This window comes from Psammomys obesus, unplaced genomic scaffold (genome assembly GCF_907164565.1).
Source record: "Psammomys obesus unplaced genomic scaffold, mPsaObe1.curated_primary_1811, whole genome shotgun sequence".
In the NCBI taxonomy this organism is placed as follows: domain Eukaryota; kingdom Metazoa; phylum Chordata; class Mammalia; order Rodentia; family Muridae; genus Psammomys; species Psammomys obesus.
Window position 1 is genome coordinate 17,886,776 of NW_026585895.1, and position 16,308 is coordinate 17,903,083.

Sequence of the window (16,308 nt, forward strand, 5' to 3'; positions counted from 1 at the left end):
ACCATGCATGAAGAGGACTGCTCAGATGTAGCCCATAGGTAGCACAGTCTCCATGTGGGTACCCCAGTAAGGGGAGCAGGGTCTCTCTCTGACATGAACTCGGTTGACCGCTCTTTTATCAGTTCCCTCTGATGGGGCGACCTTGCCAGCCCATAAAGGAAGAGGATCCAGGCAGTCCTGATGAGACTTGATAGGCTAGGGTCAGATAGTAGGGGAGGAGGCCCTTCCCTTTTAGTGGACTAGGGGAGGGAGATAGGGGGAACAGGGAGGGTGGAACCCGGAGGAGATGAAGGAGGGAGCTACAATCAGGATATAAAGTGAATAAATTGCAAATAAATAAATGAAACCTGAAAGAGGTAACTACACGTTCCAAGTAAGACTTTAGGGTGGAAATCTGGTGGGCCAGTTTAATAAGTACTAGAAGAACAAAATGACAGCAATGTCTGAAAAGATTTAAAACAAGCCCAAGCCAGCCTTCACTTTTATGCCAAACTGTGATTTTTCTGCGCCACTTTGTGGCCTCGACACGATTACTACACGGGTCAGGTAAATCCTTTTCCCTAGTCAAGCGTGCCACTAAGCTGCATTGCGCAAATCGGCTTCCCCAAAAGTATGCTGAGAAAATGGAGTCTGTCTTTGTTTGCAGGGATGAAAAACAGCATTGCCCTTCCTCCTATTTTCCTTCTTCATCCTCTTTATTTTTTAACCTCCCACCTCTAGCTCCACCCACCCCCCTCCTCCTCGCGATGTTTTTCTTAGCTGGACCTTCCTCCAGCCGCCCCACAACTCAGTCACACTCGTTGCACAGCGGGTTCCAGCCTTAGCCGCCCTCGCAGTCCTCCCTCGGGCTTCCCTCTGCGCCTGCTCCGGGGACCCCCTCCCTCCTGGTCCTGAGGCCGGCCCCGCCCCCTCACGCCGATAGCCAATGGAGACAGGGCCACGCCCCTCACACCGCCTACCGCGTCCCTTAGGGTTTGAGGGCCCGGGCAGCGGGTCTGAGCCCCTGACCCTGCAGCGGGTGGTGATTGTCCACGCGCCGGGTAGCCGGCGGCCATGGACTCCCACGGGCTGAAGGTGAGCGGGGGCGCGGGGCGTGGGCAGGGCGAGCGGACACTGAGTGGTGGTTGGTACCCGGGCAGGATGGCATGTGCAGCGGCCACTGATGGTGAGGGCCTGCGGCCTTGGCCGGGATGCCGCGCCCCCGTGGAGGATCCCGAGGCCAGGGCGCAGCCCCTGCCTCGCCGTTAACGGCCAGGCCCCAGCCCGTTGCTTGTAATGGCTTTGGACTTCTGGGGAAGCTTGCTTGGTCTCCAGGTGTGATTTTTTTTTTTTAAGGGACTTGACAGCCATCCTAATGTCTGACCTGCGTTCTCCTGTAAAGGAGCGGGACAAGCTATGCAAGTCGATAAAGACAGGCTTTAAAAAAAAAGAGAGAGAGAGGATATTTAGTTTACAAAAATGGTTTCTGATTGACGCATTCAGCCAATATCTCAGAAATGGATAAACAAGGACGAGGCTTGGACATGCAAGAACTTTCCTTTTCAGATGATGGATTTTGTTTGTTTTTGTTTTTTTTCTCTCTGTTCACTCCGGGACTTGTTCGGTATTTGTGGAACACGTCTTCCAGGATGACTCCTGGAAGTTGGAGCTAACAGAACCAACTCTTGGATTCGTCCATTTGCAATCTAATGCTGGAAAAATCCCTAGTGCATTTAACAGGCATTGGTTGACTGCCTTCTGTGTGGCTTGCACTGTTGTCTAAGTACTTAAGATGTTGCAGTAGAACATGCCTGATCTTGCGGCTCACACTTGATTTAGGAGGGCTGAACACACAAGCTGCTAAATGCATGCATACCATGTGAACTGCCAATAGTAGACGAGAAAAAAAATTAGGCTCTGAAGGTTAGGGAAGACTGAAATGTTTGGCTTTTTTTTTTTTTTTAATAAATTTCCACATTACCTTTCAAGTTTTTCCTCCAACTCTTTTACATTTTTCATCCCTTCAGATTTGTTCTTCAGGTTGCCCGGTTGAGTTCTGCAATAAAACCGCTTTACGGACAAAACCACTCTTCCATTTCTCATCACTTACCAGAGGAGTAAGCCGTGTCTTTAAAATGGGAATGTTGACCCTGCCTTCCCTTTCCAGCTTCACCAGTCCAATCTTTACCTAGAACAGGATTCTTGAACGAGGGGTCGCAAGATGGTACCTATCTTAGGATCTCTGTCCATCAACAGTGTAGTTGGGAATCAGCTGTGGATGTACTTAAATGGACAAAAACCTTTATGAGCTGTAAAATTCATCCATGAAATGTTTGTCCTGGCCCTTCCTCCCTAACCATCTATTTTTTAAGCTCACTAGCCATACAAAACCAAGTTGGAACACTGTGGTTCCCCACCATGTTGTAGAATAAGGATTGGCTTTTAGCTCTGCCCTTCACCTTACCCATCCCAGGTCCCACTCACCCTTATCTCCACGTGCCTGTTCCTTTTCTGTATACACACCTGGGCCTTTCTCAAGAATCATCAGAGCGAAATGTAGTGGTAGATGTGGGAGAAGAAGGAATAATGGACTTACTAATTGAAGAATCAGCTCTAAGACCCTTTGCAGGAGTGGGTTCTTGGTCACCCACAGTTATCAAGCTGTGTGCAGTACTCTATATTCCTAATGTACTGGCCTCTTCCCTACATGAATTACAATGTTGTGTCTCTGCTGGTATTCAGATTACAGTTTCACCAGGGCAGTGACCACTATTACTAACATTTCTTGGACTCTTATTTACAGTTACTCTCTTCCCCGCATCTCAGCCGGTACCTAGTACTAGAAAGTAGAAAGTCGGCAAATGTTTTCATGACTGCTGAGCAGGGGGATCCATGACTAGTCTTGGCATTCTGGAAACAGTGGCAGGAAGAGAGCAAGTTTGAGCCAGCCAAGGCTACCTAATGGGTTCCTATCTCAGAAATCCAAGTTTGTTGGACTGAATGCTGTAACTGGAACCACATGAGTAACGATAGGTGTAGAGAGTAATAGGAAAGCCAGAGAAATGGGTGCATTTAACAACTGCTTTGGTTAACAGGGCTGAGTAAATGGGAAGGGAGGGTCATGGGTGATTTGATGGTTTAGGCGGCAGGTTATAAAATATCAGTGTGGTGTTGAGGAGAGAGATACTGGCAGGACAGCAGTATTTGGCAGAACTTACTCCTATTTTGTCAGACTATGACGTTGACCAAAGTGTCAAGTAGGCCTCACAACCACCTCTACGTTTGCTTTAATAGCTGTAACTTACATATGAGAAAAAGCGTAACATAGACTAGACTTGAGGCCGTGTCTTCACACCTTTATGCCCATGTCCTCTGCGACGCCACACCACTGCAGTTAGTGAATGGTTTAGAGTGCAGCGTAGACATCAAGAAGGATCATGTTGTTACCAAAAATGTCCATTTGTGACCCTTGAGGAACTTGGAGAAAACAAACTGAACTTTGCTGAGGTGTGTTGTAGATGTCTATGATATGAAATATGGGTCACCCTCTCCAGAAATGAGGTGGAGAAGGAGCATGGAGCAGTAACCACAGAAGAGGAGCAGAACAGAAGTTCTAGAGAACATTGCGTGAATGTGATCTAAAAAAGGCAAAGTGTAGCCAGAACCCAGACTGAAAGAGCTGTCTGCACACACATAGGAGCTTCCTGGTTTTTGTTTGTTTGTTTGTTTGTTTAATGGTGTGTATTTGATGCAGGCAGACACTGGCACAGAATTCCTCACCTTTGTTTATGAAATAAGGGACTCGGGTGAGAATATGGCTTCTCTCTTTAAGTAGGTCAGCAGCTAAACCTAAGATACATTTCTAAGAAAAGTAGACCCAACTAGTCACAGCTTGTGTCCTGTCTATGAAGATTTGACACACCTGGGGTCATCTGTGAATAGGAACATCCGGTGAGAAAACATCTCATTAGATTGCCTGTAGTCAAGTCTCCCAAGGATTTTCTTGATACATGATTGTTGTAGAAGGGCCCTTCTCCCTGTGGGCGTGCCCTCCTGGGCTGGTGCTTCTCTGTGACATAAGAAAGCAGGTTGAGAGAGCCAGTAAGCTACACTCCTTCATGGCCTTCTGACCTCCCTGCACTACAAGCTGTAAGATGAAATAAACCATACCCTCCCTAAGTTCTTTTGGTCATTGTGTGTTATCAGTGTAGAAACTTGAGAAAACATTCTGGACATAGGAACTGAAGCAGACACCTTGGTTGTCTGAGTTAATTTTCTATTGCTGTGAAGAGACACAATGACTAAGGCAACTTTTATAGAAGTGTTTATTGGAGGCTTGCTTATACTTTGAGAGGGTTAGAGCCCAAGACCATCATGGCCAGGAACATGACAGTAGCTGAGAGTTTGCATCCTAATAAGAATGTAAGGATGAGAACAGGTAGAGAGACAGGGTGGGTGGGAAGCAGAAAGAGAGCTAAAGACAGGCAAAAGCTGCCATGGACTTTTGAAACCCGGAAGCCTCCAGAGACACACCTCCTCCCCCAAGGCCAAACCTAATCTTTCCCAAACAGTTTCACTGACTAGGGAGCAAGAATTAAAATATGTGAGATTATGGGGGCCATCTAATTTATCCTACCACAGTGGAGGAATACTGCTTCCTAGGTTGCTTTTCATTGCATATTATATATAAAATCCATGACTACCTGCCAGGGTTGGCACTATCCAGAGTGGGCTGGACCCACACTCATTAACCATTTAGTCAGGGAAATGCCCCACAGACTTGCCTACGGGCCAATATGATGTAAGGATTTTGTCAACTGAGGGTCCCCCTTCCCAATGACCCTAGTTTGTGTCAAGTTGACAAATCCAAACCAAAAATAGCAAAACACTAAACAACTAACCAGCCATAGACTCTTCATTTTCTTGGTCCACATTTTTTTTTTTGTTTTTCTTTTTTTAAATCTTTAAGAAAATGTAGCCAAAGGCAGAAAAATGTAAAACTAAATTGATTCCAATATTGTTTTAGAGAAAAAGAAAAAAATTACATTGAAAAAAAAAAAAAAACACTGAGTTTTCAGTAATTCCATGATCATTCTGTTTCATTCTTACTAGTGCGTGTCACTTTCAAATGGTTTTTATGGAGTAAATAGAAAATTATTAAGTTCTAGGTTATCCAAGATTTTAGATTGATGTCTGCTTCTGAATATTTTTCAGAATAAAAGACTGTTAACCATTATTTCCTTTTAGACACTGATTAATTACTATTGTCAAGAGAGATATTATCACCATGTGCTACTTGTTGCCAGTGAAGGAATGAAGAAGTATGGCAGTGACCCCATCTTCCGGTTTTACCATGCCTATGGCACACTGATGGAAGGTATGTGCTAATCATCCAACATCTTCCTTGTTCTCTGAAGCCTGGATTTGAATTAAGAACATTTTTTTTTCACGTCTTAATTTTGATTTCCAGGTAAAGCTCAAGAAGCCCTTCGGGAATTTGAGGCCATTAAAAACAAACAAGATGTGTCACTGTGTTCTCTGATTGCACTGATGTACGTCCATAAAATGAGCCCCAATCCAGGTATATAGTATTTAAATTAAACGTGGAGTTGAGATAGATTTTCTGTATCCATCTCATTTAGACTTAATGATTTTTAGTTTTCTATCCATGGTGCTGCTTATATAATGTTTTTCTCTTCCTGACCAGAGTATAAATTCATGTCTCATGCCGCTTTCTTATGTCCTATGGCAGATATTTCAATGGTGCTTAACAATGATGTGAGTTAACAAAGGGCTCAGACAGTTGCACTTCTGTGGCTCTGCCACTTCCGAGCACAGGCTCAGCCCAGCTTCCCCTGCTGCTCTTCCTGGTTTTCATCTCATGGCACTGTTATCTCCAAAATGCTGGGGCCTTCACTACACCTAAGCTGCATCTTCACCAATAGGCTCTCCCGGGCTCACTTCAGGGACTCTGACCTTGCCACATGGTGGCAAGCCTCAGCTTCGCTCCATGACCCTTTCATGCCTTCAAAACCATTGCCACCTGGGAGACTTACAGAGTACCAAGTTCATCTGCCAGCACAGGTAAAACTGCGGCCTCCCTGGACCACAGTTTTCTGTGTGCTGACTCCGAGGAAACATGTCCCAGGAGGTCTTGCCGCAGTGATGCTGGGCTCTTCTTACTTAATCATCAAAAATTTCCATGGTCCAGCCAACCAGCAGCTACTGTCGCAGTAAAACTAACATTTAAGTTGACTGGTGCTCAGCTACTGTCAATCATGTCTCATTTATTTCAGCCCCAGCTGACCAGAACCACAGATTCTTAGTTTAAAATATCAAGCTGTCATGATGGAGTCTTTGAGGGACTCTCTAAGTTCCCTCTGAAATTTCACAAATGAGGCCTTCGTCGTCTGCACTGCTCTCGGCATCATCTTTAAGTTACCATAGAACAGCTCACTGAGCTCTGAGTACTGAGCACTCAGTGGTTTTTCCAGCCCAAAGTTCCAAAGACCCTGTACAGTCCTCCTGTAAACACCGTGGTCTCGTCTCTTACAGTAATACTTCATGACCTGTTCTGTCACACCTCAGTTTCTATTCCAGCTAGGGTTTTCATTGCTATGACAAAACACCATTTCCCAAAGCAACTTTGGGAGAAAAGGGTTTGTTACATCTTACATTTTATAGTCCATTATCCGAGGGAATCAGGGCAGAAACCTGGAGGCAGGAACAGATACAGAGGCCATGTCCAGGGAGTTGGGAGTGAGGAGAGGGTGCTGCTTACCGGCTTGCTCCTCATGGTTTGCTCAGCCTGCTTCATCAGAGCATATGGAACCACCAGCCCAGATTTGGGCCCTAGACATAAGAGACATGGCCCTCCCATATCAATAATTAATCCAGAAAATGGCCCATAGGCTAATCTTGTAGGGACATTTTTGTCAATTGAGGTCCCAAAAGACTCTACTTTGTCACATTGGCCTTCAACAAAGCAGCCCAGTCTGTCCCCCATCTCACTTCACTGAGTACATGCACGCCACCACATCTAGCCTTTGACATGGGTTTGTGGAACAAACCTGTGATAGCAGGCTTATGCTGAAAACTCTTTTACACACTGAGCCAGCTTAACCAGCCCAAATGTTAGTTTTCTTTTTAAATTTTAATCTAACACATGATCCCGTTAGAGACAAATTATGTATGGAACAGGTTGAGTGTACTCATCTGCTTTTCAGTTCTGTTTGATGACGTGCGCATTTTTTTTCTCAGCATTAGAAGTTCATTTCAAAGATTGAGTTTAAAAACCCAGCAAACTCATTACGTATATCCACTTTCCATTTCTGATGCGATCAGTATTTAGATAGCATGTGTGGCGTGTGTTTTGTTTCTAATTGTGCTGCCCTGGAGAGAAAAAGTAAATTCCATACCCGGTTAGTCATCTGAACTGTCATAAGCACTTGATCTAGAACTTAAGTTTAACATCATTTCCCTCTCTCAGATAGAGAAGCGATCCTGGAATTAGATACCAAAATGAAGGAGCAACGGAAGGAAGCGGGACGCAAAGCCTTGTACTATGCAGGCCTGTTTCTATGGCACATTGGCCGCCATGATAAGGCGAGAGAATATATTGACAGGATGTCAAAAATGCCACATGATAGCAATGAGGTGACCACTTTTCTTATTTTATGTTACCTTTATCTGCACTTATTTTATACTGAATTTATTCCTGTGCCATCAGTTTTTGTTTCTTCAGTTTCTCCTGGGATAAGTTTTTCTTCTGTGCAACCTCTTCTGGCTTTTGAACAACGTGTTCCTTTTCAGTGAGGATCATCTCCATGAGGCAGGGAGAGCTCCTGTATGGGTTAATCTAGCCATGAGCTCTTTAAGTTCGACAGTGCTTCTTAGGTTGGATGCCTAGAGAATCAACATCTAAACCGTTAAGTTCGGCATTTCTCTCTGCATTTTTAAGCATGTGCAGCAAAAATTCAGGACACTTTTTTTTTCCACCAACCCTGAGTCCAGGCCCACTGTTTGGCCTGTGCACACCTCCCGACTCCACCATGATACTGCCAGAATGGCACACACTGCTTCTTTAAAGTAATATCTTTTAGATACTTGGTGGCTTTTCAGATATGCATACCCTTGGTGCACTGGGTAGTTTTCCGGATGTTCTTAAAATGAACACGAAGACTTGAATCTCTTGATTTGCATGCTTTTATAGGGTTTTGGGGTCAAGAAAGTAGCGAACCATCTCAATGGGTCACCTCTGGCCGTTTTGAGGAAGAGCCATTTTTCTTAATTTAAAACAGTGATATTAAAGGAAGGAAAGTTTGTGTTATTATGTAGTACTATCCTTTGTTTAACCAACAAATTACACTATCTGAAGTATTCATAAATAGCATGGTTGGACCAAGGATTCTTGTACCCGTACTGTAAAGAGAGTGCAGGCTTTGTTCTCTTGGTGAATCAGCGTGGAGCACATGCCTAACTTACCTTCTGAGAAGAATCTGAAGGAGTATGAAGAGATATGATTGAAGCACACAGGGAGATAAGGGTAGCATTTATTGCTTGCCTGCTGTGTATTAGCCATTCCTTTCATAAAAGCTTCATATGTAAGGGCAAGTGATTGAGGGGAAATAGTTAAAAAGGAAACAGCATGTCAGCTAAAACCACCAAAACAAATCCTCAAATCTGCCCCCGGTGCAACCAGTTTCTCCAGTAAACCAGGAAATGGGGTGTAGTTACCCCCACGTTGGAAATAATAAGTAGAGATGAAGATAACGAGGTTTCTGCTTACCTTGAGAACTGTAAATTTAATGGGACATGACTAAGTGAAAGTAAAGTATAAGTGAATGTGATAAAACCATGGTGCAATAGAAGGATCATGCTTGCTAGGTATAAGCATCTATAGATAATTTGATAGACATTAAGAATCCTTAAGTCATGGAAGTTACCTTATTATAGTGAAGATCAAGAAGACTGTTTTAATAGTTTCTGGGATGAACAGATTCAGACGGAAACTTAAATTTGGAGAAAGGACTATATTCTGGCAGAAGGTTTTGAGAGTACAAATAAGAAATATTAAAGACCAACCAGGATTTGTCCGCTGATACACAAAATGAGAGAAAGAAGGAGGCATGAGCTCAAGGGTGTGTCAGTGTCCCCGCATCTAGTGATAACCTGGTTTACATGAGAAAGTGTTGACACTGACCATAGATGGAGATGACCTGTTTGTCTTTACACGTGCTGAGGTTCAAGGCCTGGCAAAACAGAAAAGCAGATGAGCTTTGGAAAAAGGAATGTCAGATGCTAAGGTTTAGAAGGTTTGGGTCCAGAACGATAGATTACCAATTACTCCACAGAAGTAGCCTTTGAACACCATCCAGATGGTAAAGTGGCTCCTTAGTTGAAAGGGTTACTGGTTGAGTGTCTCAGCCATATTTCCAGGTGAATATGCAGAGAGGCAAGAATAACCTTTATTAAATGCCTATATGTTAATCTAAAAAACATTACTAGAATATATCCACTTTTATTTATTTTTCTCTCATACCATATCCCATTTCTTATTTGACATTAAAAAGAAAGCATCTGCCTTGCAATCCTACAGACATTCCAATCCATTGGAAACATCCACGACTTCAGTTTTTCATTTCCCAAGACTTTCTCTGCTTCACTAGACTATTGCATTGCTTGTGATGGCAGCTGTGTATTTGTCTTGGTCTTTATCCTGTGGGAAGTAAGGTTCATCTCTGTTCCTAACCCTAGATCTCTGGGACTGTATTCAAAGAGAAGTAACACATTCTCACAGAGTGAGCTATTATGACATGGTAACTATTACAATGATGGTGATGATTTCTTAACAAGGGCTCAGGGAAGGACAGCAGTAATATACCTGCTGACAAACTTCTTGCTCTTCATAATAACCACAGCAGTAACTTTCTTTTCCAGGGGCCAATTTTGAAAGCATGGCTTGATATTACAAGAGGGAAGGAACCTTATGCCAAAAAAGCCCTAAGGTATTTTGAAGAGGGATTACAAGATGGAAATGATATTTTTGCTTTGCTGGGTAAGGTGAGTGGCAATCACAGTGAAGAAATCATGTTTTAAAACTTAAAAGGCCTTTACTCTAATAAAAGTAAGTCAATCACAGAGGGTGACATGGTGGTCCTGTTGTCAGCTGTTGGAGGGACTTACATCTGTGTAGGACACAAAGAAATTACTTTTCTACCAAAGGGGCTTGATTTCTGGATTAGTGTCATGTCTGTCGTTGCTGGTTCTTGAATTGGTTGCTGCACAATGTTTCCCTTACATCTGTTCTGTGTGAGGCACCACTGGGGGAGAAACATGACCCAGATAAGGCAGATGCCATGTTGTGGGGCTTCTCTTCTAGAAGAGAGATGAACAATGAGTACAATGGTAAGTTAATTGCCTAGTGTATAACTAGATGGTAGGTGATGAGTCCAACAAAAAGTAAAGCCGGGATGGGAGCCGGGAGCTGAGGCATGGATTTGCTCAGAGGGTAAAGGGACTTGCTGTAAAGCCCCAAAACCTGAGTTTGATCCCCACAACCCACATAGTGGGAAGGGAGAACCCTGCAAACACCTCAAAGCTGTTCTCTGACCTCGATTGGTATGCCCTTGTACTCACCTGCAGGCACACACATGCATAATAGACAGACAGATTAGATAGATAGATAGATAGATAGATAGATAGATAGATAGATAGATAGATAGATAGATAAAATAAAAATTATTGAGACTGGTGAGATGGAAGAATGGGTAAAAATGCTTTCCATGCAAGCATAATAACTTGAAGTTTATCTCATAAAGCCACACAAAAAAATTAGATACAATGACCGAGACCCATAATCCCAGCACTCTCTGGTAAGATTTGGAGAGACGACAGGAGAGTCATGAAGAAGCACCCATGCCAGGAGACCCACAACTTCCTGGGACTTCAACTCCGACAACACTGCTCATGTGTACATACTTCGACAAAGACATACACACATACACAGTTAAAAATAAATCTTAAAACAACAGCAGTTTTGGTTTATTTGTTTGTTTGTTTGTTTTAACAGTGCTTTGAGCCTCAAACAAACCCAGGGCTCTACAACTGAGCTATATGCCTAGCAGTTTCTTTCTTTCCTTCCTTCCTTCCTTCCTTTCTTTTCTTTCTTTCTTTCTTTCTTTCTTTCTTTCTTTCTTTCCTTCCTTTTTATTTTTTTCTTGGCGAGCATGGCATGGTGGCAGACTCTTGTAATCTGAGCAACTGGAAGGCAGAGATGGGAGATCAAGGCTAGCATAGGCTAAATAGTGAGATTGTCTAAATAATGTCTATTTGAAAGGCTTTATTATTTATGAGAAAGAAGAAAAAGAGGCAAGGGCTACTGTTTGTTTCTTGTTAGGACCCCCATGTGTCTCCTGGCTGGTTTTGAAAGATGATGTGTATGTTCAAATTTTAATCAACCTGTAAACTAGTATTCAAGAATGAGTTTGGGTGGTCTTTCTCTGTATGCTGTTATAGGAGATGGGCATTGTTGAGTTTTTAAAATTTTCTTGATTGTTTTTCTTTGCTCTAGTCTTTAAAGGAACCTGAGTTTGTACTCTTCCAAGGTTAGGCCATTATAGGTGATAATATGAAGTACTTTAGACTTTTACTATGATGCCTGTGATTGGATTAAATTATTTCTGTAAGTTATCATGGTGTGATCTGTTTTGTGTTGTTATGACAAAGACCCCGAGACATTACAGTCATGATAATCCCAGTACTTGGGAGGTCAGAAGACTTGTGAGTTCAAGGTCAGTCTAGGTCACACAGAAAGCTGTTTTAGAACACCACCCCCATGAAAGGAAACTAAAACAATTAAGTCTGAGGTTAAGTACTTTATATGGAACAGATAATTATTTCTCACTGTTCTGATGAAAGTTGAGGCTCCAGCAAGTGTGATATCCGGTAAGGGAGCTGTGTCTGCAAGATGGCCCCTTCAACAGTCTTTCCTAATGGAGACGTTCTGTGCCCACATGGCAGAAGAGCAGAATAGCGGGCACCATCACTACAGGCCCTTTTAGAGTGGCATTGTGTTTTCCTGATGGGACTGCCTCCAGTCAGACCACCCCTCCCAGCACTGTTAGTGTGGGAATTTGGTTTCAATGTCAATTTTCAAAGTTAGAAAATTGAAGATCTGGCAGATCCACTGTTAGTATGTACTTACTTTTCTATTAATTCAGTAGAAGGGCCACATTGACATTTCAACTAGGAGTATATACAGGCCTGTTTAATGTGGCTGACGATTCTGCTTTGTGCTCCTCTGGGAGGGGCAAAGGAGCAGAGCACAGATCTTGACACATCAGCTCTGTGGAGGGCTTCATTACTTTCAGTACTAGCTATGTAGGTAGATTCAAGAGAAAATGTGTACTGAAATTTATCCTAGTCTTTCTTTTATTGTCAATTATATGAAAGTTTATATATTTTATTTGGGCATAATGGATTTCTGGGTGACTATACTTTCCTACAGCTATATGAAAATATGTGTTCATACCATATATATTGCACTTTTATATTAAATATTGAGACAAAAATGTTAGCTTTTCATTGAGACAGATTGAGGCAAAAAGAAAGATAATCTAGAAGGAAAACTTAAGATTTGTGAATGTGCCTTACTTTAGTGTCTGTGTGTGTTTGTGCACACACATGTATATGGAGGTCAGAGGACAAGGTACAGGAGTCAGTCCTCTCCTTCTACCATGTGGGTCCTGGACTTTGAACTCAGGTCATCAGGCGTGCTGGCGTATGCCTCACTGTGTGGAGTCATCTTTCAGGTGCCGTTGTGTATTTTCATTACATTAATTACACTCACAGCTTATTTTCCCCTGGCAGTAGCACGTACAATACACAGACATTTTAAAACTATTTCCAGAAAGAAAAATAGTAACATTTGAATAAGAAAATAACTATCTCTGCCTCACTAAGCCAACTCTCCTATACAAAATGTATTCTTTGTCTGTGAGTAGAAGTTGCACCTTTCTGCAGTCCTTCTAAAGAGCACCTGAATGTCTGTTAAATAAATGTGCTCTTAGTTAATGACTCATTTGTGCACATCGTGGGTTATTTTTATTTATCTCTCACACACCTGCAGTTGGGCAATAACCATCATCGGTGGGCCTTTCTGTGGTGTCTTTCTTTCAGTTACTTCCTTTCTGATAATTCCTAGAACTGACGTGGGCTCGTGACAGTTGGTGGAACTTTATTTTGCGTATTATTAACCTAAAGTAGCATTTTCAAATATAGTGCAAAATACGTAAAATCTCTTTAGTTTTATATGCTATTTAACAATCTCTCAGGGATATTTGAGTCTGTAAAGATAATTTTCGAATTCTAAGTAGCAATATTCTTTGTATTAAAAAAAAAAAACACTTTTCTTTTACTTGCTTGAATGAAGACCTTACTCTGCACGCTATCTAGCCAGTCTTCACCATGTAAATGCAGACTGACCTTACATGTTGGCCATCTTCCCATCTCAGTTTCCTAAGTACTGTGCGTATTATTTTAAGTCTTATCCTGTTATCAGGTTGAGCAGTACGCTGGGTCTATTTTAGAGCAAAATTGCTGGTGTAACGAGTTAATTTTTCTGTAGCATTTTAAGATGTTTTGATAAAAACTGTATTTTATCTACAATAAAAATTACGTGCTCCCTGTTGAAAACAATGTCAAAAAAAGTTAGGCGCCACAGCCTGCGCTGCTCTGGACCTTACTCTGTAGCCCAGGCTAGCCTTGAGGGCGTGCTGTACAAGGCCATAGTTTTGATGTCACTTTCTCCTCCTATTAGGTACTGTGCCTTGAGATGCGCCAGAATTACTCTGGAGCCCTGGAGACCGTGAGCCAGATAATTGCAAACTTCCCAAGCTTCCTTCCTGCTTTTGAGAAGAAAATGAAATTACAGCTGGCCTTACAGGATTGGGATCAGACAGTGGAGACAGCACAAAGGTCACTAGAAAATGATACCACAGCCTCTTTGGATCTGGTTATCCATGAGAGAAAAAAGAAAATCTGGTTTTGTTCTGTCTGTTACAAGATTTTCATGATCAGCTTAAAATTTAATTTTAAATTAATTAAATTTAATATAGAGTGATTTTTATTCCAAACAGCATAGAATTAAAGCACTTTAAGTTGTATAGCTTTTTTAAAACAAACGTAGGGCTGGAGAGATGGCTCAGTGCCTAAAGAGCTAGCTGTTAAACCTGATGAATCTGAGCTCCTTGTTAAAGCTGGGTGGGTGCTTTGCCCCAGTTATAATCTTCATGTGTGGGAGCACAGACAGGGAGTCCCCAGAGCAAAAGACACTTTCTCAGCAGATAGGTGAAGAGAGATTGGGGAAGACCCAGGATGTCAACTTTGGGCCTCCACATGCCTGAGCACATATACATGGCTAACACACATACATGTGCTAACACACATAGCATGCAACACACACCTACGTAAACCATCCTGGGTTTGTTGATTTATGTCAATGTCTGAGCATCTAAGCTAGATTCGTATAATCAAGAAGTCTGTCTACCGTTGGGACGCTAATGTTAAAGTGAGAGGAACCGTATGCTCAGCGGCACAGTCATGCTATTAGGAGGTGGCCCGGAGGGCTTCGTGGAGGAATGGTGTTTGAGCAGAAACCCAGAGAAGGTTGTAGAAGCAAGCCACACAGATATTCAAGAGCAGGTCTTGCACAAGGAGGAGCCTGAGGCCATACCACCTTTCATCTGTGAGGAACAGAAAGGGGTTAAGAGAAGAAGGGACCCTGTGAGAAGGTAATGGGGAAGGAGTGGGTGCTGAGCCATGAAGGAGCTTGTGGACCAGTGGAAGGCTTCAACATTTTTTTTTCTGACATGCAAAGGTCATGAGCATTTTTAATAAAGGAGTATTATGGTCTGAATTACATTTAATAGAATACTTGCTATTTTGAGAAGTGTATGTGAGGAAGGGAGCAAGGGCCAAAGCAGAGAGACCATTTTCCTGCCATTGCCATAATCTGAAAGAGAAGTGCTGGTGAGGGAACCAGGACAGTTACTCTTAGGATGTTTTGGGAAGTGACTGGAATTTGGATATGTTTTAGCTAGGAAGGCAAGAGTCTGCGGGTAGATGACCCCAGACTGTTTGGTCTGCACATCTTGAGTGAAAATAAGTTATGGGTGGCCTGTTAGAAACTGCTCAGAGCAGCTGGCCAATGGAAAGGTAGCTTATACCCATGTTGTAGTCAAATTAAAAAATGGCTGTTGGGCTATATAATGTTTATTATTAGCCCTATGATTTATCACAGCAGTATTATCTAACCTGCTATCACAAATAATAAGACACAGATACCTGTTCGATTTTATAATTGCCTCATTTACCTTAGGCCAGGCAAATATTCCTACCTAAGCTGTCTGAATCACCTCACCATCCATCTCCCAGCCCCCATCTAGTGCCATCCTCCTTAACTATCCAATCTTCCATCCATAATCTTATATATACTTGCTTTTATTCATCATCTGGGCCTTTCACACCATTATTTGAGTACTTCCTCCCGGCCCCGTGTGATTTCTTCTCCAGGCTAACCCAGGAGTCCTTCTTCCTCTCTTCCTGTTTGTCCTCTCCAAGCCCAGGAACCTTAGCCACGCTTACTCCATTCTGCCCTGCCCAGGTATAGGCCGTTTGATCAGCCAATCAGGTAGGTTTACACAACAGGATTAGATGTGCCCAGATCTTGAGGGCTAGTAACAGGCACCAGACCAAGCTCCAACATACCTGAGAGGTAGATACTATTAGTATCCCCACTTTGCACATGAACAAAGAAAGGTACAAACTTGTTAACGTTTCATACAACATTACCAAGAGATTATTTGGGGAAACTTTTTTAACCCGAACTGAGCAGTATCATATCAGACAGCAATTGTTGTAAAACAAGCAACTGTACATCTCAAGGAGTAAACTGCATTGGTTTCTCATTTGAGTATCAGTAATCTACATTGGCTGATCTCAGGCATAATTTGATTTGCTGGGACACTGCTTTAAAGTTTCACACCCCACTAGCCAACCGTAACTGTACAGACACAAGAGATAAGACAGAAATACAGACTGTCTGTCCTGCCATCATCCCATTGACTGATCCAGGAATGTAGCCCGGTCTGTAGCCACAGTGCCACAGAGCACACTCCACCTTCAGGGAGGAACTGCACGGTTGCATGGCAGCAGACATGTTTAGAAGGGAGGAAAGGTGAATCAGAAGTGCTTAGTTCCGTTCACTCATGAGGGGATGCCTTTGTGTGAACAGTTGCTCAGAATGACCGTCAGTAAAATTTCCTAAGA

At 42.7% G+C, this 16,308-nt stretch overlaps 1 protein-coding gene and 1 pseudogene across 1 annotated transcript in view; one reads left to right on the forward strand and one right to left on the reverse strand.

Moving 5' to 3' along the window:
• Nucleotides 1-974: 974 nt before the first annotated feature.
• The window catches only part of Ttc21b (tetratricopeptide repeat domain 21B), a 72,049-nt gene continuing 56,715 nt past the window's right edge, over nt 975-16,308 (forward strand). Inside the window, exons 1-6 of the mRNA XM_055600383.1 lie at nt 975-1,074; nt 5,227-5,356; nt 5,450-5,560; nt 7,469-7,635; nt 9,919-10,041; nt 13,799-13,956. Of these exons, the coding sequence (XP_055456358.1) occupies nt 1,054-1,074; nt 5,227-5,356; nt 5,450-5,560; nt 7,469-7,635; nt 9,919-10,041; nt 13,799-13,956 (710 nt within the window). The 5' untranslated portion in view covers nt 975-1,053. The remainder of the gene's footprint in view (nt 1,075-5,226; nt 5,357-5,449; nt 5,561-7,468; nt 7,636-9,918; nt 10,042-13,798; nt 13,957-16,308) is intronic.
• Nucleotides 7,691-8,236, reverse strand: LOC129671418 (60S ribosomal protein L17-like; annotated as a pseudogene).